The sequence below is a fragment of the Bos grunniens genome, chromosome 3 (assembly GCF_055505025.1).
Source record: "Bos grunniens cultivar Pamir isolate PY7600 chromosome 3, Bosgru_T2T1.0, whole genome shotgun sequence".
Lineage (NCBI taxonomy): Eukaryota > Metazoa > Chordata > Mammalia > Artiodactyla > Bovidae > Bos > Bos grunniens.
Window position 1 is genome coordinate 21179368 of NC_141167.1, and position 24592 is coordinate 21203959.

The following is a 24592-nucleotide window of genomic DNA, read 5'->3' on the forward strand; positions in this document are numbered from 1 at the left end:
CGGACTCGCAAAGAGTTGGACACGAGCAAGCGACTTTCACTTCACCCAGTGATCCAGATAATCTACCGGGTAACCTCAGAGGAGAAGATGAAAATCCAAATGAATATCTGGGCCTTACTAACAGCTTTTTGGTGAACAAGTTAGACTTCTTAAAACTTTTCCAGAAAATCAGTGAAGATGCAGTCTACTTTGATCATCCAACTTTCTTTGCCAGGTTTCCTGAGAGATATCTTTGCAACCCCATGGACTGTAGCCCACCAAGCTCCTCTGTCCTTGGAATTTTCCAGGCAAGAATACTGAAGTGGGTTGCCATTTCCTACTCCAGGTGATCTTCCCAACTCATGGGTCAAACCTGTGTCTCTGTGTCTCCTGTATTGGCAGGGGACTCCTCACCCCTGTACCGCCTGGGAAGCCCTGAGAGGTACCAGCATAGTAAACAGGGCACTCATGGTGCGCCTGTTTTGCTTCCTACATTGTTGGACTATACATTACCTCAGTCAGTCATCATGATGTTGAGGACAAATACATATTATCTGCATTTTCAGGTATAGATAATTTTAAAGAAGAAACAGAAAGTTGATTCAAATTATAGTTCTGCCCCATGCTAACCATATAACTAACCATGGTCACATTTTGAAAAACTCTCAATGCCTCTCTTTAAAATTAAAAAATATTGAATTAGCAATATGGGGAGAGGGGAGGAGGGGATGAGATATATGGAAAGAGTAACATGGAAACTTACATTACCATATGTAAAATAGATAGCCAACGGGAATTTTCTGTATGACTCAGGAAACTCAAACAGGGGCTCTGTATCAACCTAGAGGGGTGGGATGGGGAGGGAGATGGGAGGGAGTTTCAAAAGGGAGGGGATATATGTATACCTATGGCTGATTCATGTTGAAGTTTGACAGAAAACAGCAAAATTCTGTGAAGCAATTATCCTTCAATAAAAAATAAATTAAAAAATAGTGAAGTATAGTTGATTTGTAGTATTGATATTAGTTTCAAGTGTACAGAATTCAGTATTTTTATAAATTATACTCCGTTAGAAGTTACTGTAGAATGATGGCTATAATTCTTTGTGGTATACAATATATCCTTGTTACATATCTAATTTATACATGGTAAGCTTGTATCTGTTAATCTCATAGCCCTAATTTGTCCTTCCCCACTTCCCTCTCCCCTTGGGTGACCACAGGTTTGTTTTCTACATCTGTGGCTCTGTTTCGGTTTTGTGTATACTTTCATTTGTATTATTTTTTAGATTCCACATATAACTGATACCATACAGTATTTGTCTTTCTCTGTCTGACTTTGCTTAGTACATTTGAGAGTAAAAGGCAAGGGCTGCAGCAGGAAGACCAGTTAGGAGACTGTTGTGGTCCAAAAGGCAAGAATGATTAATAGATTGGAAGAGAATGATAGCATTGCAGGCGTTCTGATTGGCCTTTCTTTTTCAGATATATGAAGCTCAGTACCTTCTCAGGGACAAACAGCTTGTAAAAGTGACTGGGCTACAGATATAGTCAGAATAAGCAGAACTGAAAGTAACAGAAAACTTGACCCTAAGTGGTTGAAGTATTAAAGAAATATATTGACTCACAAGTATGGAAATCCATAGGTTGGATGGGTTTCACAGTTGGGTGATCTTGAGTCTTGCTCAGCTAGTGGCTTCTTTTTCAACTGGCTTCATACTTATTAATAATAGAAAAAAGATCTATAGTGGTTTCAGCCTGCACATTCACACACTACAGCACCCCTGGGTCCTTTTAGACCTCTGGGAGATTATGTGAGCATTTTTCTTTTAAACTGGAGGAGCCTCCATCCTGTGTAGGGACTGACATCATTTTACTTGAAGAGCAGTTGAGGTTTGGGTCTTCCATATGGTAAAAATTGGCTCTCATCTTACTGCTGCTTTTGGAGCAGCTGCAGTGTGAGAGATTTGAGATTGCAATTCCTTGTGGATGGAAGAAGGTGCTTTTCTATTTGTGCTATTTTCCAGTCAACTTTATGGAGGTTATTTTAACTTTGAAGGGTCACCTGACTAGCCACCATATACAAACTTTTATTGTCAGCTCTCTTAGTGTCATCATTTCTGTAACGTGGTAAGTATTTGCCTGTAAGGCAAACAAAGTAATTGCCCATCATTGTATAGAGTCCAGATTTTGAACTGAGAATATGCTGCGCCTTCAGGCAAAAACTGTGTAATGTTTCTTTCTTGATTTTCTACCTTTGATGTTCAAAAGTGCAAGTGCCATCATTCAGGGGTACTTGACTGTTTGGAAAACATATGATAGCATAATACATACTGGGAAGCATTATTGTTCACAGAGCTTTCTTGGGATTTTTAATTTTGAAAATTATGACTATCCTAATAAATTATGATCATCATACAAGATGCAATTCAGTTTAGATTTTAGTCTTAAAAACAAAAATCTTTAAGAACCAACTAGATTTCAAACATTCTTTTTGAAAGTTATTTCATTTTTAAAATGATAGCGACATGAATAATCATGTAACCTAATAATTTCCTCCTGGTGTTCTAAATTTTGTTATTCTTTATGTGGGAAGTTTGATAAAATAAGAAAAATTGCAGTTGTACTCATCAATCCTTAGTACCATTAAATATTTTCATCATGTCAGTAAATTGGATGCCTTTAAAAATTGAGTGATTTATCTATATGCTTTCTTTTTTTGCTCTGTGCTTTATAGTATACTCCTATGTTACAGTCAAAACAGACTTTTTTTTGGATTATTTTTTCCATATTCATTTATGTTTTCCAACAGTTTCTCATTCTTAAGTGTTGTTCTCTCCTTTCTGTACCTATCAACATCTTGGTCATCATTCCCATGTAGCAACTAATGTCATCGTGGATAATTTCAACATCTTTGCAGAAAATTGAGTCAGCTTCAGAACTTTAGAGTTCTCTTCTACTTCTTAGACTTTACTCTTTTAACAACATACTTTCACTAACAGTGCATATTTTTATACATGGAGTTATTATGAATAGAATATCTTATAATATTCTAAAATTACAGCACCTTATCATCTCTGTGTTAAATTCTTGTATTCTCCTGTGTGAATCAGGATCACAGTTTGAAGGACTGCAGACCACTTCCTGTAGATGTGTTTTATTTGACTAATTTTGTAGATTTTAAGAAAAATTGACCATCAAACATTTTTCATTTTATATTTTGTTGTTTCATACATTTACTGTATTTTATCATTTTAAGGCTCTCATCTTTTTACTTTTTAACAGCTCTGAAATGGCAGTATGTTACTTTTGATGGTTTGCTATAGTTTAATTGACAGTGGTTATTTTGTTTTGCTTAATTTTTTTTTGACTGATACCTAAAATAATGGCATCTGTTGCAGTTAGTAGTTTTTGAGATTTGATGAAATATGTGACCTTACTGGCCCCTGAAAGTATTTGAGTTTGCAATATTTGTATCTCAAAGACCACTGTTGTTCTTAGGTTCCTCTGTTTCTTTTTCTAATGTCTTGAAGATCTCTGTTTCTTTGATTCTTTGGTTTTCTTTTAATAAGCTGTTACTAGTTTGATGTGTTTCCTTTCTGTATTATTTGAGATCTGTTTCACTAGTTTTTCTAAAACCAACTATCCCTTTATTTTAACCTTTCCAGTGTCATTTTGCTTTTGGTGTATCTGTTTCTAATGGCTTGCAGTAGCTTCTTTTTTCCCCCTGTCTATACTGATAAACTTGTCCATTTACATTTGTCATACATGGTTTCTGCCATACTGTTTCTTGCATTCCGTGTCCTGCATGTCCATGCTTTACTGCTCTGATTCTTCTTTGCCATTTAAAAATACTGATTAGTTTTTTGGCTTGGGTTCTTGTTTGATTTTTCTGACTCTACTGGTGAGTTACAACAAATTCAGATTTTAACCCCCCTCCTGAAAAAGAGACTCCTTCTTTCTCATCAACCCTTCCAAAAATACACGCTATTTTTTGTTTAGCATTTTAGTTCTTTTTTAAAAATTCTACAAGTTAGTTATTTCTATTTATTGTTGTTATTTTATATAGTCAGTACTTTTTGAAATTTATGTACCTTTGCTAGTTTTCTTGTTCAGTATTTCTTTTTGGGTCTTAGGCTTCTTATTGGGGCTTCCCTGGTAGCTCAGACAGTAAAGAATTTGCCTGCAATGTGGAGACCTGGGGTCTATCCCTGGGTCAGAAAGTTACCCTGGAGAAGGGAATGGCTACCCACTCCAGTATTCCTGCCTGTAGAATTCCATGGACAGAGGAGCCTGGTGGGCTACAGTCCATGGGGTCACAAAGAGTCAGACACCCACTGAGTGACTGACACTCTAGCCATTATCTCTTCAGATATTGTAACACTTGCATTTACTTGTTGCCTTCTGAGATTTGAATTGGACATATGTTGAACACAAGTGCTGGATGCAGAAAAGGATATACTCTATATTCCATGTAAAGAAGATGTCTGAAAAGCAAAACTGACCTATAAAGTTGAGAATTAAGATAGTGGTTTTCCTGGGGAGTGTAGGTAGTGACTGGAAGAGGGGACATGAAGATGCTTCTAGACTGATGGGTTATAATTCGTTTTTTAAAAACCTGGCTGTTGGTTACACTAGTGTGTTCAGTTTTCAAAAATTTGAGTTGTATGCTTACATGCATTTTTTCTATATTTAATAGTGTAATTTAAAAAATAATAAAATATTTCTTGTCTTCTTTCATCCAGTTGGTCACTGAAATATAGGATGGTATTGTTATCAGCAGTGGATTCCGAGGGGCCCCTTGAGTGTTTTTCTCCACTCCTGCTGTCGCTCCAAACAGTGTTATTTATGTGAGCCACACTATATGAATTTACTTACAAGTTCTGTGAAGAGATATCTAGTCTTTTAATTGTGGAGAATACCCTCTCCCCGCACTCCACCCCCCTGTGCTTTTATATGTTAGCTGAGAAGTTGTCTCCAAAACCCAGCCCTCTACCCACCTCCAATGGAGTGGAAAGTTGAGTTATGTTTCTTGAAAGTGAAAGTTTCTCATTCATATCTGAGTCTTTGCCACCCCATGGACTGTACTGCTGCTGCTAAGTCGCTTCAGTTGTGTCCGACTCTGTGCGACCTCATAGACGGCAGCCCACCAGGCTCCGCTGTCCCTGGGATTCTCTAGGCCAGAATACTGGAGTGGGTAGCCGTTCCCTTCTCCAGGGGATCTTCCCAACCCAGGGATCCAACCCAGGTCTCCCACATTGCAGGTGGATTCTTTACCAGCTGAGCCAGCAGGGAACTATTAGTTTCCTTTTCTGGGAAGGGTGCTGCTACTTAGTAGAAGAGGAATGAACGAATATAAGTGAGAATTCAAATAGAAAATGTGAAGGGGATTCTGACTGGGAGCCTTAGGCAGAGATAGCTTTGATCATAGTCATCTCCATGCTGGTGGCTATTGATAGAAAGGACAAACGCCAGCCTTGTGACTCTTGGCTTGCATATTTACTTGTGGGGGTAGTGGTTATTGCCTTTAGACACTTGGCTTTTGTCTTTTCTTGGAAATACTTTATGGGTTTTGTCATTGTGAATAATGAGTAATGCATATAGACACTGATTCCTCAAGTAAGCAGCACCATCTTGTTTTGTGTGTAATACCTTTAGAAGTTTGCTTTGTGGAAAAGTGAAAGGGAGTGATTAGTTATTTCTTTAGAATTTAGTATTACAGCTTTCTTTGCCACTTAAGAATATAGTTCAAGAAAAGAGAGATACATCATTTTTGGCAGGCAGTGTCAAAGTATGATAACTTGAGGGATCTAAAATGATAATAAAAATTACAGAGACTCTAAACAATATATCCTTGAGTTTTGGGAGCAGAGTTAGTATTTGGAGAATAGCAATTCATCCATTAGCTTTTAAACCCTGTTGGAGGTGGGCCAGATTAGAAAAATGCAACTTATTATTAATGATAATTCAGACCATCAAACTCTAAATTTTTTTTTATATATCTTATGTATTTTTTGCCCCCCCACACATACATATCCTTCTCCATTACCAATACCATTCACGAGAATGGTACTTTTTGGTTTGTTTTTTAACCAAGGCTGAACCTACATCAATTTCATCTTAATCACCCAAAGGCCTTAGTTTACTTTAGGATTCACTGTTGGTGTTATATATTCTGTGGGTTGGGACAAATGTATAATGACATATATATGTCATTATAATACACAGAATATTTTCACTGCCCCAAAAATCCTCTGTGATCTACCTGTTCATCTCCTCCTCCCCCAGTCTCTGGCAATCATTGATCTTTTTACTGTGTCCATAGTTCTGCCTTTTCTAGAACATCATATAGTTGTAATCATACAGTATGTGGCCTTTTCAGATTGATTTCTTTCACTTAGTAACATGCATTCAACTTTCCTTCATGCCCTTTCATGGCTCAATAGCTCATTTCTTTTTAGTGCTGAATAATATTCCATTGTCTGGCTATACTGCAGTTTATTTATCTGTTTACCTACTGAAGCACATTTTGATTGTTTCTAGGTTTTAGCCATTATTAATAAAGCTGCTCTAAACATCTATGTGGAGGTTTTTATGTGGATATAAGTTTTCAGTTCCTTCAGGTAAATATGAAGGAGTGCAATTGCTGGGTTAAATAAGAGTATTTTAGCTTTTTAAAAAAAAATCACTTATTTTTTAATTGAAGGATAATTACTTTGCAATATTGTATTGTCTCCTGCTATACATCAACAGGGATCAGCCATAGGTATACATATGTCCCCTTCCTCTTGAACCTCCCACCCCATCCCACCCCTGTAGGTTGTCACAGAGCCCTGGTTTGAGTTCCCTGAATCATACAGCAAATTCCCATTGGCTATCTATTTTACCTATGGTAGTGTATATGTTTCCATGTCACTGTCTCCATTTGTTCCACCCTCTCCTTCCTCCCTCCACCCTGTGACCATATGCCTGTTCTTTATATCTGTGTATCCATTGCTGCCCTGTAATGGGTTCATCAGCACCAGCTTTCTAGATTCCATATCTATGTGTTAATATCTGATACTTGTTTTTCTCTTTCTGACCTACTTTACTCTGTATGATAGGCTCTAGGTTCATCCACCTCATCAGAATGGATTCAAATTCATTCCTTTTTATGGCTGAGTAATATTCCATTGTTTATATATACCACAGCTTCTGTATCCATTCATCTGTTGATGGGCATCTAGGTTGCTTCTGTGTCCTAGCTGTTGTAAATAGTACTGCAGTTAACACTGGGGAACATGTGTCTTTTTCAGTTTTGGTTTCCTCAGGGTATATACCTAGTAGTGGGATTGCTGGGCATATGGTAGTTTAATTCCTAGTTTTTAAGCAACCTCTGTACTATCTTCTGTAGTGGCTGTATCAATTTATATTCCTATCAACCTTGCAAGAGGATTCCCTTTTCTCCACACCCTTTCCAGCATTTATTGTTTGTAGATTTTTTGATGATGGCCATTCTGATAGGTTTGAGGTGATACTTCAGTGTAGTTTTTGACTTGCATTTCTCTAATAATGAGCGATGTTTAGCATCTTTTCATGTATTTATTATCCATTTGTATGTCTTCTTTGGAGAAATGTCTGTTTAGGTCTTTTGCCCACTTTTTAATTAGGTTGTGTGTTTCTCTGGTATTGAGTTTGAATGAGCAGTTTTTATATTTTGGAAATTAATCCTTTGTCAGTTGTTTCATTGCTATTATCTCCTCTCATTCTGAGGGTTGTCTTTTCACCTTGTTTATAGTTTCCTTTGCTGTACAAAAGCTTTTAAGTTTAATTAGGTCCCACTTGTTTATTTTTGTTTTTATTTTCATTTCTCTAGGAGGTGGGTCATAGAGGATCTTGCTATGGTTTATGTCATACAGTGTTCTGCCTGTGTTTTCCTCTAAGAGTTTTATGGTTTCTGATCCTACATTTAGGTCTTTAATCCACTTTGTGTTTATCTTTGTATATAGTATCAGTTCAGTTCAGTCACTCAGTTGTGTCCGACTTTTTGTGACCCCATGAGTTGCAGTACACCAGGCCTCCCTGTCCATCACCAACTCCCAGAGTTCACTCAAACTCATGTCCATCGAGTCAGTGATACCATCTAGCCATCATCCTCTGTCGTCCCCTCTCCTCCTGCCCCCAATCCCTCCCAGCATCAGAGTCTTTTCCAATGAGTCAACTCTTCCCATGAGGTGGCCAAAGTACTGGAGTTTCAGCTTTAGCATCATTCCTTCCAAAGAACACCCAGGACTGATCCTCTTTAGAATGGACTGGTTGGATCTCGTTGCAGTCCAAGGGACTCTCAAGAGTCTTCTCCAACACCACAGTTCAAAAGCATCAATTCTTCAGCACTCAGCTTTCTTCACAGTCCAACTCTCACATCCATTCGTGACTACTGGAAAAACCATAGCCTTGACTAGACGGACCTTTGTTGGCAAAGTAATGTCTCTGCTTTTTAATATGCTATCTAGGTTGGTCATAACTTTCCTTCCAAGGAGTAAGCGTCTTTTAATTTCATGTATAGTGTTAGGACGGAGAAGGCAATGGCACCCCACTCCAGTACTCTTGCCTGGAAAATCCCATGGATGGAGGAGCCTGGTAGGCTGCAGTCCATGGGGTCGCGAAGAGTAGGACACGACTGAGCGACTTCACTTTCGCTTTTCACTTTATGCATTGGAGAAGGAAATGGCAACCCACTCCAGTGTTCTTGCCTGGAGAATCCCAGGGACCGGGGAGCCTGGTGGGCTGCCGTCTCTGGGGTCGCACAGAGTTGGACATGACTGAAGCGACTTAGCAGCAGCAGCAGCAGTGTTAGAAAGTGTTCTAATTTCATTCTTCTACACATAGCTGTCCAGTTCTCCCAGCACCATGTATTGAAGAGACCGTCTTTCCCCATTGTGTATTCTTGCCTCCTTTGTCAAAGATAAGGTGCCCATAGGTGCATACACTTGTCTCTGGGCTTTCTGTCTTGTTCCATTGGTCTGTATTTCTGTTTTTGTGCCGGTACCATACTGTTTTGATGACTGCAGCCTTGTTGTATTGTGAAGTCAGGAAGGTTGATTCCTCCAGCTCCATTGTTCTTTCTCAAGATTGCTTGGAATATTCAGTGTCTTTTGTGTTTCCATATGAATTGAAAAAGTTTTGCTTATAGTTCTGTGAAAAATGCCATTGGTAATTTGATAGGGATTGCATTGAATCTGTAGATTGCATTTGGTAGTATAGTCATTTTCACAATATTGATTCTTCCAACCCAGGAACATGGAATATCTCTCCATTTGTTTATGTCATCTTTGATTTCTTTCATCAGTGTCTTAGTTGTTGCATGTGGAATCTTTGATTTTTGTTGTGACATGCAGGATCTTTAGTTGCAGCATGAGAGCTCTTAGTTGCAGGATGTGGGATCTAGTTCCCTGACCAAGGGTCGAATCTGGGTCCCCTGCATTGGGAGCATGGAGTCTTAGCCACTGGACCACCAGGGTATGACTATGTTTAGTTTTATAAGGAACTGCCAAACTGTCTTCCAAAGTGGCTGTACCAGTTTGCATTCCCACCAGCAATGAATGAGATTTCCTGTTGCTCCATATCCTCACCAGCATTTGGTGTTGCCAGTGTTCCAGATTTTAGCCATTCATATAGGTGTGTAGTGATGTTGTTGTTCAGTTGCTAAGTCATGTCCTATTCTTTGTGACCCCATGAACTGCAGCATGCCAGGCTTCTCTGTCCTTCACTATCTCCCAGATTTTGCTCAAATTCATGTCCATTGAATTGGTGATGCTATCTAACCATTTCATCCTCTGTTGCTGCCTTCTTCTTTTGCCTTCAATCCTCCCCAGCATCAGGATCTTTTCCAGTGAGTTGGCTCTTTGTGTCAGGTGGCCAAAGTATTGGCGCTTCAGCATCTGCTCTTCCAATGGATATTCAGGGTTGATATCCTTTAGGATTGACTGGTTTGATGTCCTTGTAGTCCACAGGACTCTCACAAGTCTTCTCCAGCACCACAATTCGAAAACATAAATTCTTTGACACTCAGCCTTCTTTATGGTCCATCTCTCACATCCGTACATGACTAACAGAAAAGCCTTGTGCCGGGGTCCAGCCCCGGTGGATCCAGGGAATTCGAAGCGGGGACGGCGTCGGCAAGGATCAAGAAACAATTGCTTAATTAAATGTTAATTAAAGATATAAAGAGTGGTTAAATAAGGATAGCTCAGTGAGGAAATTCAGTGGAGAAAAGAGGCTGAATAATTCAGCCAGAAGGTGAGAGAAAGAACGACATGGGGAGACCAAGTTTCGGTGAACAAGGCCCGCACTTTATTTTCCAAAGTAGTTTTTATACCTTAAGTTATGCATAGAGGATAATGGGGGAAGGGGTAGAGTCATGCAGCAAGCCAGGCTTTCTTCCTGCAAACTTATCATATGCAAAAGTTTAGGTGATTTGCATCATCTTCTGGCCCGGAGGCCTGTTAACATTTTAAGACTCTTTCTTCAGAAAACTTATTTTTCTCTAAAGGTGATTAGTCAGGCGCCACCCTCCAAAAGCATTAGATAAAGTTACATTCCTATAGGGCAAGGGTGTGGTAGGCTATAACAAGAAAAAGAATTAACTCAAGGGTCCAAGGTTACAAACATTAAAGCTACTACTTACACCAATTATGTCAATCAATACACTGCCAGGGACACAGCAGGTAAGGGATATGGAGACTTAGCAGCAAACATTGGCCCAATAAGTGACAAACCCTTCACCAATACAATTTATAATCAATCTTTTAACTGCTCAAAGGAATCTGTATTTAGACAGTTTAGAACATCTCATGCCTCTCACAGTTGGGAGGCTCTGAGCAATCACATGTGGCCGGAAAAACCTATTCAGGCAGGCTAGAGGACTTCCAGAGGAGTTTGTAGGTTGAAACACTATCACACCCAGGAACTTTATTAACTGGAGCCGTAAGTTAACTCCTTTTTTCAGAGAGAGGTAGTGGGGGACAGCCCCCCGTAAAGTCGGAGGTGTAGGTGAGAGCACAAAGCAGAAAGTAGGCAGACTCTGGTTTTGGGGGTAGATGCTCGAGAATTTCCAGGGGGACTCCTGAGGCTCGATCCCGCCTTTGCGTATGCCGAGCCTCCTTCCTCTGACCTTTGCCATGGGCGGAGCTCCTGCTCCTGGCATCCATGTTATTGTTCATTCGCCAAGTTGTGTCTGACTCTATGTGACCCCGTGGACTGCAGCATGCCAGGCTTCTCTGCCCCTTACCATCTCCCAGAATTTGCCGAAGTTCATGTCCGTTGCATTGATTTTGCCATCCAACCATCTCATCCTCTGTTGCTATCTTCTGCTTTCAATCCTTCCTAGCATCAGGGTCTTTTCCAGTGAGTTGGCTCTTTGTATCAAGTGGCCAGAATATTGGAGTTTCAGCTTCAGCATCAGTCTTTCCATTGAGTATTCAGAGTTGATTTCCTTTAAGATTGACTGGTTTGATCTCCTTGCTGTCCAAGGGACTCTCAAGAGTCTTCTTCAGTACCACAGTTCAAAACCATCAATTCTTCAGCCCTCTGCCTTCTCTATGGTCCAGCTCCCACAGCTGTACATGACTACTGGAAAAACCATAGCTTTGACTATATGGACCATAGCTTTGACTATATGGACCTTTGTTGACAAAGTGGTATCTTTGCTTTTTAACACACTAGGTTTGTGTAGGTTTTTCATAGCTTTTCTTCCAAGGAGCGAGTGTCTTTTAGGCTGTGTCTTTATGCAGTCACCATCTGCAGTGATTTTAGAGCCCAAGCAGGGGAAATCTGTCACTGTTTCCATTGTTTCCCCGTCTGTTTGCCAGGAAGTGATAGGACTGGCTGCCATGATCTTAGTTTTTTCAATGTTGATTTTAAGCCAGCCTTTTTACTCTCCTCTTTCACCCTTGTCAAGAGGCATTTTAGTTCCTCTTCATTTTCTGCCATTAAGGTGGTGGTATCTGCATACGGGAGGTTAATATTTCTCCCAGCAGTCTTGATTCCAGCTTGTGATTCATCCAGCCTGGCATTTCATACAATGTATTCTGCATAGAAGTTAAACAAATAGGGTGACAGTATACACCCTTGTCGTACTCCTTTCCCAATTTTGAACCAGTCACTTGTTCCATGTGAGGTTCTAATTGTTGCTTCTTGATGCACACAGGTTTCTCAGGAGAGAGGTAAGGTAGTTTGGTTTTCCCATCCTGTTTTTGTTTTTTTTTTAAGAATTTTCCAATTTGTTGTGATCCACAAGGCAATGGCACCCCACTCCAGTACTCTTGCCTGGAAAATCCCATGGATGGAGGAGCCTAGTAGGCTGCAGTCCATGGGGTCGCTAAGAGTCAGACACGACTGAGCGACTTCACTTTCACTTTTCACTTTCATGCATTGGAGAAGGAAATGGCAACCCACTCCAGTGTTCTTGCCTGGAGAATCCCAGGGACGGGGGAGCCTGGTGGGCTGCCGTCTCTGGGGTCGCACAGAGTCGGACACGACTGAAGTGACTTAGCAGCAGCAGCACACAGTCAAAGGCTTTTGCATTGTCAGTGAAGCAAAAGTAGATGCTTTTCTGGAATTCCCTTGCTTTCTCTATGATCCAATGTATGTTGGCAATTTGTTCTTCTGCATTTTCTAAACCTTGTACTTCTGGAAGTTCTTGGTTCACATACTGCTGAAGCCTAGCTTGATGGATTTTGAGCATAAACTTTACTAGCATGCAAAATAAGCACAATTGTTCAGTAGTTTGACAATTCACTATCTCAATATTATTTTGATTTGCATTTTCCTGATGACATATGATATGGAGCATCTTTTTATATGAAAAAACCTTAAGCTTTTAAATGTATTTTCCTATTTAGCCTTGGAATAACTTTTACGAGATAGGTAAAATAGATGTTTTTATCTTGGGTGTGCAGATAAGAAAATTTAGATTTAGAAAGGTTTAATGACTGACCAGGATTTATGAGCAGAGTAAGTAGTAGAATTGTGTTAAAATATTTTTTTGACTCAGCCTTGAGTTCTTCATACCATGCAGAAATAATCTTGTTAGGATCATCAAACTGTTTTTACTATTCTTCACATTCATATGAGAACAACACATATCATCTGTGTCAAAATTTATAGAATAAAATACTTTAGTATACCTTGTTTTATTTGACCTTTATAAGCATGAAATCTAGCCCTTGTTGTTTTTTAGTTGCTAAGTTGTGTCCAGCTCTTTTGTAACCCCTTGGACTGTAAGCTCTCCAAGCTCCTCTATCCTTGGGATTTCCAGGCAAAAATACTGGAGTGGGTTACCATTTCCTTCTCCATAGGATCTTTGCAACCCAGGGAACAAGTCCACATCTCCTGCATTGGCAAGGCGGATTCTTTACCATTGAGCCACTAGGGAAGCTCATCTAGTCCTTAGAGGTAGGTAAAATTCCAGGCACAAGTTATATGTTATTGAAAATATGAACCTAATTTTCATAAATTCAAATTTTGTGCTCTTTTCCATGTTTCTTAATATTATTGCATAATGTAAATATTCTGCCATTGGAACCTGTTCTCAGGATGAGGACATCTGAATTTAATAAAAAAAGAGGAGTGAAAAATTTAGAGTTTGATAGGCATACTATATCTCCATATACACTCATTTCCCCCTTGGTTCTTGACCTCAGGATACACCCACACTCAAGTGTGAATAAGTGGAGCTAAAACACCATTATGCCCAGAGCAGTAGTAATGGTACATTTGCTATACAGGAAGGGAAAATTTTTGTGCATCCCAGCAGAATGCTTGCTGCCAGAGGAAAAACCTTGTTTTTGGGAATAATGGTCCTTTTAAGGCCACTTAATAAATGGTATAAAAGTGGATTTCCTTGGTAGGTAATGGCTTCCACTCTTTCCCGTCCTGAAAACTTAAAGAAAAAAACAATAAAAATCAGTCAGCGGAATAGCTACCATCCTGAAGACAGTCAGTAAATAAGTGATAGCAGAGCATATCCTTTTTCCAGTAAAGCCTCTTTTGCTGACATAATTGCATTTGACAGTTTCCATCAATATAACTCCAATGAGCAAGACCCTATGTGAGCCTTATAATGATGATAGTAATAATAAAACAGCAAGTAGCATTCACTTACATTATTGATTATTGATTATTCATCAAATGTTCATTTGGTACCTACTAAACCAGGTTTGTGCTGGGTACTAGTAATATAATTGTGAGCAAAACTGATCTCTCCTTCTCCAGCTAACAATCAGTCTAATAGAAAACAGACAAGTAACTAATTGCAGTAAAGAGTTGGAATTAAATAGAGGTAGGCTGAGGAACAGAGAATGCAATGGCAACCTACTCCAGTACTCTTGCCTGGAAAATCCCATGGATGGAGGAGCCTGGTGGGCTACAGTCCATGGGGTCACTAAGAGTCGGACATGACTGAGCGACTTCACTTTCACTTTTCACTTTCATGCATTGGAGAAGGAAATGGCAACCCACTCCAGTGTTCTTGCCTGGAGAATCCTGGAGACGGGGGATCCTGGTGGGCTGCCATCTATGGGGTCGCACAGAGTTGGACACGACTGAAGAGACTTAGCAGCAGCAGCAGGCTGAGGAAACTGTGTGTAGGAAAATCTTCTCAGAAGAAATGAGGTTTAAGCTAAGGTCCAAGAATGTATAAAAAGACCAAAGGAACAATCAGAGAGAACTATAGCTGTGAAGCCTTAAAGGTGTGTGTGAGAGCGAGTATGGCATGTTTAACAGATAAAAACTCCAACAAGCCTGAGAATTGTGCAAATAATGATAGAAAGGAAGATAATAGCAGCTAAGTAGTGCCCTCTGTGCACTTTAGACTAAAGGACTTTAGACTGTATCCATTGAAGAGTTTTAAGAAGAGAAATCACCTAGTTATTTCTGCATTTTAAAAAGATCTTTCTGACTGCAGTATTTGTTTTGTTAAATTCATACACTATCACTTAGAAAATAGATACTTATTATATGATATTTGCATTAATAGGGCATTAGGAATCAAGGGGGACAGAACTAAAGTGAAGTCATTTGGAAGGGTGTTACAGGATGATGCTGGCTTGGACTAGTGGACATAGCTGTGGAAGTAAAGTGAAACTGACAGACTAAAGATAAATATTTTGGAGGTAGAATTGGCAAGGCTCAATGAATAATTGGATGTGTAGGGTCAGGGAAAGTGAAGAAGCAGGAATACCTCTGGGTTTTATGGTACCATTACTGAAATGAAAAACAGAAAAAGGGCAAGACTGAATAGAAAGGTAAGTTGAGCTATAGTTGTAAAACTATATACAACTGTATAGTTGGAGAGAGGTCTGGGATGAAGATACAAATCTGTAAAATATGTGTAGAGAGGAGTGTTTCCAGGGAGAGCTTTAAGGACCATCAACATCTAAGCATCTTAAATATTGAAGAAAGAGGCTGCAAATGATAAGAGGCAAAACAGGGGAATGTAGTTTAATGGATATAAAAATCATTCAAGACAGAAGAATGAATGATACTGTTAGATGCTACTGAGCAGTCAAGTCTGGAAAAGAAGTGAAGAGTGAAAAAGAAAAAGGGAGCTTTCTTGGTGACTCATGTGGTAAAGAATCTGCCTGCAATGGAGGTAGACCCGAATTCAACCCCTGGGTCCAGAACATCCCCTGGAGAAGGGAATGGCTACCCACCCCAGTATTCTAGCCTGGAGAATTCCATGGACAGAGGAGCAAAATGATGAAGGAAGAGGCTGCAAATGATAAGAGGTAAAACAGGGGAATGTAGTTTCATGGATAGAAAAGTCATTTAAGACAGAAGAATGAAAGATACCGTCAGATGCTGCTGAATAGTCAAGCACAGAAAAGAAAAGGTACATTAAAAATGTGGTGAAGGTTTTACATGAAGACACTGGTAACCTGGCAAGAATGGCTTAAATGGGGCGGTAAGGAGGGTGAGGGAAAAATAGGGTGTTAGGGTCTTGGGATATCTGCATTGTGTTGAAGAAAATAGGAGGCGATATGTTGGAGACAGTGAATGTAGATAATTCATTCAAGAAATGTGACTGTGAAGGAGGAAAAAACATTTATAAGGCTAAGTTGTTAAAGAGAGGTATACAGTGATTAAGGGAAATTTTTTTCTTATATCATGGTGGGATAAACTTGAATGTGTTCAGAATGCGATAATCAAAAGGTCATGAAGGATACAGAGTCCAGAGATAACTACTAGTAGGTTCGAGGAGGCTGAATGGAATAGGTTTCACCAGAGGTTGTAATGTATTGTCAGTTATTACTTCGTGCTTTCTAAGAGTAAATGATGAGTCAGAGAATTTATGGTTATTTGCCTAAATGAGTGCTTTTCTTGCCTTAGCCAAATTTCCTGATTAGGCAGCTTTCCTCCTCAGCCTGCTGTGAATATTCCCTCGGAAAGGGAGGTTAAGGAAATCATTGTTCCTTGGACTGCTTTTATCTGATTGGAGACCTTACCTTGTTTCACTTTGCCTTCGGCCTATCTTTATGGAGAGCTTGGCACCTGAAGTACTGATCTGGAGCCCTGGGCATCCATCCTGCAAATGTAGGCTTTTGTATAGGTGCAAGGATTGGTGAGGATTGGAGAAGGGATGGATTTCCATGGATTCATTTCCTTGTCTAAAAGTGATTCAGAGAGGGGCACATAGGCATTTCATAGAATTTTTGTTTATTGTTTGTCATTCTATCATAGCTCAGTCATGTCCGAATCTTGGTGACCCCATGGACTGAATCCCACCAGGCTCCTCTGTCCATGGGATTTCCCAGGCAAGAATATTGGAGTGGGTTGCCATTTCCTTCTCCAAGGGATCCTCCTGACCCAGGGTTCGAACCTGCATCTCTGGTGTCTTCTACATTGGCGGGCAGATTCTTTACCACTGAGCCACCAGGGAAGCTTGTTTATTGTTATTGCCCCCAAATATATTAATAAATCCACCCCGTGTCACCTATTTAAACTATTCAAAAAGCCAGAGCTGTCATGTAGATTCAAAGAATGATATTCCCAATTTTACATATATTGTTTCAGAAAATAGAAAGAGGACACTCTCCTAGCACATTTTATGAGGATAGAATAACCATGATGCCCAAACCAACAAGACAACTTGAGAAGAAAAAGTACATAGCCCAGTTTTATTTATTAATGTAGAGGCAAAAAGTCCTAAATAAAAGCCTCCAGACCCTGGATGGTTTTATTAGTGAAATAATACCAGTCTTAGACAAACTCGTTCAGAAAATAGAGGAGAGGCAGGAACACTTTGCACTTGGTTTTAGGAGCCTGGCATAATTGTGATACCAAAATCTGACAAAGGCATTATAGTAAAAGAAAACTGGAGGCCATTATCCCTTATGAACATAGGTGTAAAAACCAGTAATAAAATATTAGCAAAGATAATCTTATGGCATATTTGACAAAGTTCAGTTTAACCTAGATATGTAAGGTTAGTATTACCCCAAATACTAACCAAATTAGTATTTGGGGTAATACTAATTTGGGGATAATCAAATATTACCCCCACATCAATTCAAAACGGATCATGAACCTAAGCATAAAGGCTAAAACCATAAAGTATTTGGAAATAAAATGTAGGAAAATATTTTTTGTGTCCTTGGCATGGACAAAATTTTCTTAGACAAGATACTAAGAGCACTAACTTTTAAAAAAGAAAACTGGCAAGTTGACCTTCATCAAAATTAAACTTTTGCTCATAAAGGTACCACTTAAAGGAATTTCCTGACGGTCTATTGGTTAGGACACTACGTCTCCACTGCAGAGGGCATGAGTTCAATCCCTGGTCAGGAAATTAAGATCCTGCCAACTGCATGCTCCCCACCCACCAAGGGGAAAAAAAAAAGACACCAATTGATAACTCCAGTAGGCCAGCCACAGGCTGGGAGAAAATATTTATCAAAGTATCTAACAAAGGACTTATATCTAGAACATATGAGGACCTCTTCTACTCAATAGTAAAAAGATAAACAGTTCACTTATAAAGGGGGCAAAATATTTTGTACAAGAATATGTACTGATGACTAATAAGCACGTGACATGGTTGACATTCATCCGGAAAATGTCAGTTGAACCCACAGTGAGATACCAATACACACTCACAAGAATGGTTAAAATTTAAAATACTGATATCATGTAAGTGGCATGAATGTAGAGCAATTATGTTATTAGTGAGGGTAATCTATATTAGCTAGAATGTGAAGCAATAGAAACTCCATACATTGTTAATACAAGTATAACATAGTATTAATACAATCACTTTAGAAAAAGATCTAGTAGTTTCTTATAAACTAAACATACACCAATCCTATAACCCAGCAATCACACTTTTATTTACTCAAGATAAATGAGATACATGCCTGTTGTGAAAGACTTGTACAGGAGTGTTAGTAGCTAAAACCTGAATCGCATCCAAATGTCCATTAGTAGGAGAAAGGATAAATAAAATATGTTCTATTAGTATGATTGGATTTGCTACTGTTACATGCAGGAACATGGATGTATTTCTGAACACTATGCTGAATGAAATAAGCCTTATATAAAAGGGTTCATACTTGTATAATTCCATTCATATGAAGCTCTGGAAAAAAAATCTATGGTGAAAATATAGGAATTGTATTTGCTTGGGGTGAGGGAATAGTGGTTTATTGGGGATTTACTAAGAAAATATATGATAAAACTTTCTGGAGTGATGGAAATGTTCTGTACTTTGGTAGGGATTTAGGTTACCTGAGTGTATACAATTATCATACTTATTGATTGATACACCTAAGATTTGTGCAGTTTAGTGTTTGTAAGTTTACCTTATGGAAAAAAAACCAACATCGTGAAACAGTTGTAAACAAATACTGGATTCTAGTTCATGATATACATGCTGAAGTATGTGCTAATGTCTATAGTCTACTTTGAGATGCATTAAAAAAAAAAGAAAAGAAAGAAACACAGGTGGGTAGATGGCTAAATATGTGACAAAGAAAATAATCACAAAGTTTTAACAGTTGTACAGTTTGGATTGTGGGTGTGTATGTGGATGTTCACTATACAAATTTTGAGAATTTTTATCTCCCTCCATATGTAAAAATAAGTTCCAAGTATATTCACAGACTTAGTGTGAAAAGTAAACCTATAATCTTTTAGAAGAAAATATAAGTAAATGTATTCATGGCTCTGTGTGTCAGGGATATATTTCTTATATGTAAAAACATAACATAAAGGAGAATGATAAAATAGATGGTATAAAAATTAAATTCTTTGACTCTATTAAAAAATAAAAAGATTAAGAGGACATTTTCAATGAATATAATAAAGAGATCAAACCAGTCATTCCTAAAGGAAAGCAACCTTGAATATTAATTGGTAGGACGAATGCTGAAACTCCAATACTTTGGCTACCTGATGTGAAGAGCCAGCTCATTGGAAAAGAGTCTGATGTTGGGAAAGATTGAAGGCAAAAGGAGAAGAGGATGAGATAGTTAGATAGCATCACTGAATCAGTGGACATGAATTTGAGCAAACTCCAGGAGATAGTGAAGGACAGAGAAGCCTGGAGTGCTGCAGTCGCAGAGAGTCAGACACGTCTTAGCTACTGAACAACAGTCCACAAATAATTAGTATCCAGAATATGTCAGGTGAATGCCTATAACCTGATAAGAAAAAAAATCTAATAGAAAAATCGCTCAAGGATATAGACTTGGCCCTGTGTCTTGGTGGGTCCCCCAACCATAGATACAGATGGCTGACTATAATGTGTGGTGTCATTTTATCTAAGGGACTTGAACATCTGCAGGTTTTGGTTATCTGCTGGGAGTTCTGGAACCAGTTCTCCACTGATACCAAGTGAACACTGTAAGTGGGTAATTCACAGTTGAGGAAACCCTAATGACCTAACCATATAAAACATTGTTTAGCTTCACTAGTAATTATGGGAAATGCAAGTTAAAACCATATATGATATGATCACAGCCATTAGATTAAACAAAATTAAACAGTCTAACAAATATCAGGTATTGGAGAGTATGTGAAATCGTTTGTTCGACAAATACTTCTTGAGCATCTCTTGTACTACTTGCCAGTCACTGTCCTAAGTCATTGAGATGCATTAGTAAATAAAACAGACAAGATCCCTGTGCTCATGGAGCTTAGATTCTAGTGGGTAAAGACAGAAAATGAACAATAAACATAATAAACAAGTACATTAGAAGTGATAGGTGTATTGAAGATGTGTAGGTTATAAAAGTAGAGTGGAGTAGGAGGGTGAGGGGGGTGGGAAACAAGTTGTAATATATAGAGCTGTCAGGGTAGTAGGCTTCATTAAGAACTCAGGTGAAAATTGAGCCAAGAGATTTGAAGGTCATAGGGGTTAGCCAGGGAAGAGGAGCATTTTAGGCAGAGTGTACAGGTAAGCACAAGGCTTTAGGCAGAAGAATACTTGATGTGTCTGACAAACAATAGAGTCCAGTGTGGCTGGATCAAGGTGTGCAAGTGGACTGGAGAGAGAAGGTCAGAGAGATACTGGGGAGGGGAGGTGGGTTATCTAGCTAGGTCTTGACTTTTATTCATGAATGAAATGGCGAGCCATTCCAGGGTTTTGAGCAGGAGTGTTGTGATCTTACTGACCTTTAAAAGGATCATTGGTATGTTGAGACTAGACCATGGAGGGGTAAGGTAAGGATAGAAGCAGGAATGGGATACCAATTGGGAGACAGTTGTGAGGCTGGGGAGAGGACCATCAGTCCTTAGATCACAATAGCAAAACCCAAGAGATTCTGTAACCCATTTAACAGTAAAACATGACCTCATTTGAGCTCTTCTGGTGACAAACCTGAATTGAGATTCTAGAGTTTTATCATATTTATTGTGGTCCTCATACATTTAACTGGAGAAATGTTGATTTGTGTGATGTGTTTTGTTGATGACCTAGTCTTTGTTGAGGGTGTTTTATATTATACGTGTGTGTATATGTATGAGTGTGTATATGCTATTACCTGTTCCCAATTCTGATTTCTGAAACATGATTAAATCCAAGGTTTTTCTTTAAGACAGTGTAAGCATTTGTCTTTGGAGACAGAGAAAAATCATTGTATTCTGACTGTATTTTAAATTTAAAGCACTTAAGAATTGCTGTTGGATGGGATGTGGTGTATGTTAAAAACAGAGGAGTCCAGATGCTCAGGGTTTTGGTCTGAACAGCAGAAGAAAAGAATTAGCATCATCTGAGATATGAACAGGCTGTAGTTGGAGCCCGTTTTGGTGGAGAGGACATGTTCAGTTTTGGACATGTTGGAGTTGAGATGTTGAGAAGGCAATTGATTATTATAAGTGTCGGGAGTTTGGGAGATAGGTTTGGAAAGGAGAACTCTTAGAAAGTGTTGGTTCAGTTCAGTTCAGTTCAGTCACTCAGTCGTGTCTGACTCTTTGCAACCCTGTGGACTGCAGCACGCCACGCTTCCTGTCCATCAACTCCCGGAGCCTACTCAAACTCATGTCCATCATGTTGGTGATGCCATCCAACCATCTCATCCTCTGTCATTCCCTTCTCCTCCTGCCTTCTATATTCCCCAGCATCAGGGTCTTTTCCAGTGAGTTGGTTCTTCGCATCAGGTGTCCAAAAGTATTGGAGTTTCAGCTTCAGCATCAGTCCTTCCAACGAATATTCAGGACTGATTTCCTTTAGGATGGACTGGTTGGATCTCCTTGCAGTCCAAGGGACTCTCAAGAGTTTTCTGCAACACCACAGTTCAAAAGCATCATTTCTTCGGTGCTCAGTTTTCTTTATAGTCCAACTCTCAAATCCATACATGACCACTGGAAAAACCATAGGTTTGACTAGATGGACCTTTGTTGGTAAAGTAATGTCTCTGCTTTTTAATATGCTGTCTAGGTTGGTCAGAGCTTTTCTTCCAAGGAGCAAGCATCTTTTAATTTCATGGCTGCAGTCACCATCTGCCGTGATTTTAGAGCCCCCCAAAATAAGTCTGTCACTGTTTCCATTGTTTCCCCATCCCTTTGCCATGAAGTGATGGGACCAGATGCCATGATCTTAGTTTTCTGAATGTTGAGTTTTAGGCCAACTTTTTCACTTTCCTCTTTCACTTTCATCAAGAGGCTCTTTAGTTCTTTGCTTTCTGTCATAAGGGTGGTGTCATCTCCATATCTGAGGTTATTGATATTTCTTCAGACAGTCTTGATTCCAGCTTGTGCTTAATCCAGCCCAGCGTTCCTCATGATGTACTCTGCATGTAAGTTAAATAAGCAGGGTGACAATGTACAGCCTTGACATACTCCTTTCCCAGTTTGGAACCAGTCTGTTGTTCCATGTCCAGTTTTAACTGTTGTTTCTTGATCTGCATACAGATATCACAGGAGGCAGGTAAGGTGGTCTGGTATTCCCATCTCTTTAAGAATTTTCCACAGATTGTTGTGATCCACACAGTCCAAGGCTTTGTCATAGTCAATAAAGCAAAAGATGTTTTTCTGGAACTCTGTTGCTTTTTTGATGATCTGGCGGATGTTGGCCATTTGATCTCTGGTTCCTCTGCCTTTTCTAAATCCAGCTTGAACATTTGGATTGGAGGGGAAGGTAAATTGGTATCATCATTTTGGGAACAATTTCTGACTCAGTTCATGCCACAGCTAAGTGTATACTACCAAGAAACTTTTATACATGTGGATGACAAAACAAGTATAGTATGTTTATAGGAGCATTTTCTTTTTGGAGAAGAAAAACATGGAAAGAAAATTAAGTTTCCATTTACTGGAGAATCAATAAATAAATATAAAAATTTATGGATTGGACCACTGTACTATAGCTATGTGAACTAAAGTGAAATATATTCACATGGGTGAGTCTCCTAATTATAGTGTAGATTGATGTGAGCTGATGAATATATGCAGTGTTGTAAGTATATAATTTAAAAATATATAAAACAATGCTAGTAATTATTTAAGGATATAGATAATAAAAAAGACATATATGGAAAAGATAAACAAAAAATTAAGATAGTTGTTAAGTGGGACTAGTGGGAGGTGGGACTTGATAAATTTGGAAAGCATGTCACAGCGGCCCAACTTCTATTGTAGGGGTTATTTCTCATGCCAGCGGTGTGTATCATCAATCTCTATTGTAGTATTTTCTATAATTTATTTGTTTAAAATATTTTATAATTAAAAAAACCTTCCATTTCATTCCTCTCATACCCAGTACTAACACAAATCCTTCACAATCTATCAGCAGTTGATGGCTGGCCCAGTGAGTACCTGAAACCTACACTGGCCTGTTGGTTCCATCTAGTGGTGAAAGTGCTGCAGGTGTTCTGTGAAACATCTTCAGCAAGGAAGAATGAGGAGATGATAGTTAGCCAGACTGCTTAAATTTTATTATTTCACTAAAATTTAAGAGACAAAGGAAAATGTTATTTTTTAGAGCTAGTGAGTTTTTGCCATTATTAAAATGATGCTATAAATCTTCTAGGACATAGAGCACAGACTTTTAGGACTGAGATAGGTTCTTCTTTCTCTCTAAGTTGTGTTTGTGTTTTGTTTTTCAGAAGGAGCTGAGCCTTCCAAGAAGAGGCAGCTTGTAAGTAGATGATTATGATTGCGATTATGATCTCCTGGTTGGGAATCCCTCCTAGGGACTGTTTTCAGTATCACTCAGAGAACTCTTATTCATGAGTATATTTTTCTGTGGACTCTTTTCTGGGCCAGTGAAACCAGTGGACCAGCCAACTTCTCTCACTAGGTCAGCTCTTCCACTCTCCCTCATCACTCCCTACCTCAAATCCTCTCCTTTATGTCAATTTTTGTCTAACATTTGAGGGGAAGCCGCCAATTAAATACCCATCACAGTCTTATGCTTGTGTTCTGGAGTTTACTGAGTTTAGTAGTCATGCTTTTTGCGAATGTTAAAATTGAAGCTCTTAACATCTGCATCTGTCCCATAAATGGTACTAGGGAGAGGTCAACAAGTTGAGGCAAACAAAGGCTAAGTTTGGGATCACGGTTGGAATAGGGCTGTTGTTTACCTGTTTGTTCCATTCTGGCTTCAGGGCCCAGGGAAATTCATTAATGATCCTTGTCCCAGGATTTTAATTTCTAATATTTTCTTGGCCTGCTTTTTCCCTCAAGAATTCTTTTGGAGGTAGTACTGCAAATTTGGCTAATCGATCATTTAGAATGCTTATTATGCAGATTAAAAACAAACATTTAAATGATAAAAAGCAGTTAGAATGCCGATTCTGAAGTTATTTAAATTAAAATCTCCATGTTGAGGCCCAAGAGCCTATATTTTTTCGCCCCTGCACCCACACCCACCGTGATTTTGCTGAGAAACCAAATTTGAGAAACAGTAAGGAAATAGGGCTATGTTAAAACAATGGCTTTGAAATTTTTCCTTACAGAAATACATGAGGCATAATTATGGAGGAGGACACAACAGTATTCATATATATTTATTAAGTATACTTTATACATCGTATGCATTTAAAAATGTGTGAAACACATGGTTTTTCTGTTACTGTCTTTCTGGGATTTTGCTTAGTAAAAATGCTCTAATGATTAAATTATCCTCTGAGATTCTTACA

At 38.9% G+C, this 24592-nt stretch overlaps 1 protein-coding gene across 9 annotated transcripts in view; it reads left to right on the forward strand.

Annotated features, from left to right (window-relative positions):
* MAST2 (microtubule associated serine/threonine kinase 2) overlaps positions 1-24592 on the forward strand; it is a 207083-nt gene that overhangs the window by 67848 nt on the left and 114643 nt on the right. For all 9 annotated transcript variants that reach the window (XM_086386186.1, XM_086386194.1, XM_086386187.1 and 6 more), the window contains one exon: positions 23558-23589. In XM_086386186.1, the coding sequence (XP_086242312.1) occupies positions 23558-23589 (32 nt within the window). The remainder of the gene's footprint in view (positions 1-23557; positions 23590-24592) is intronic.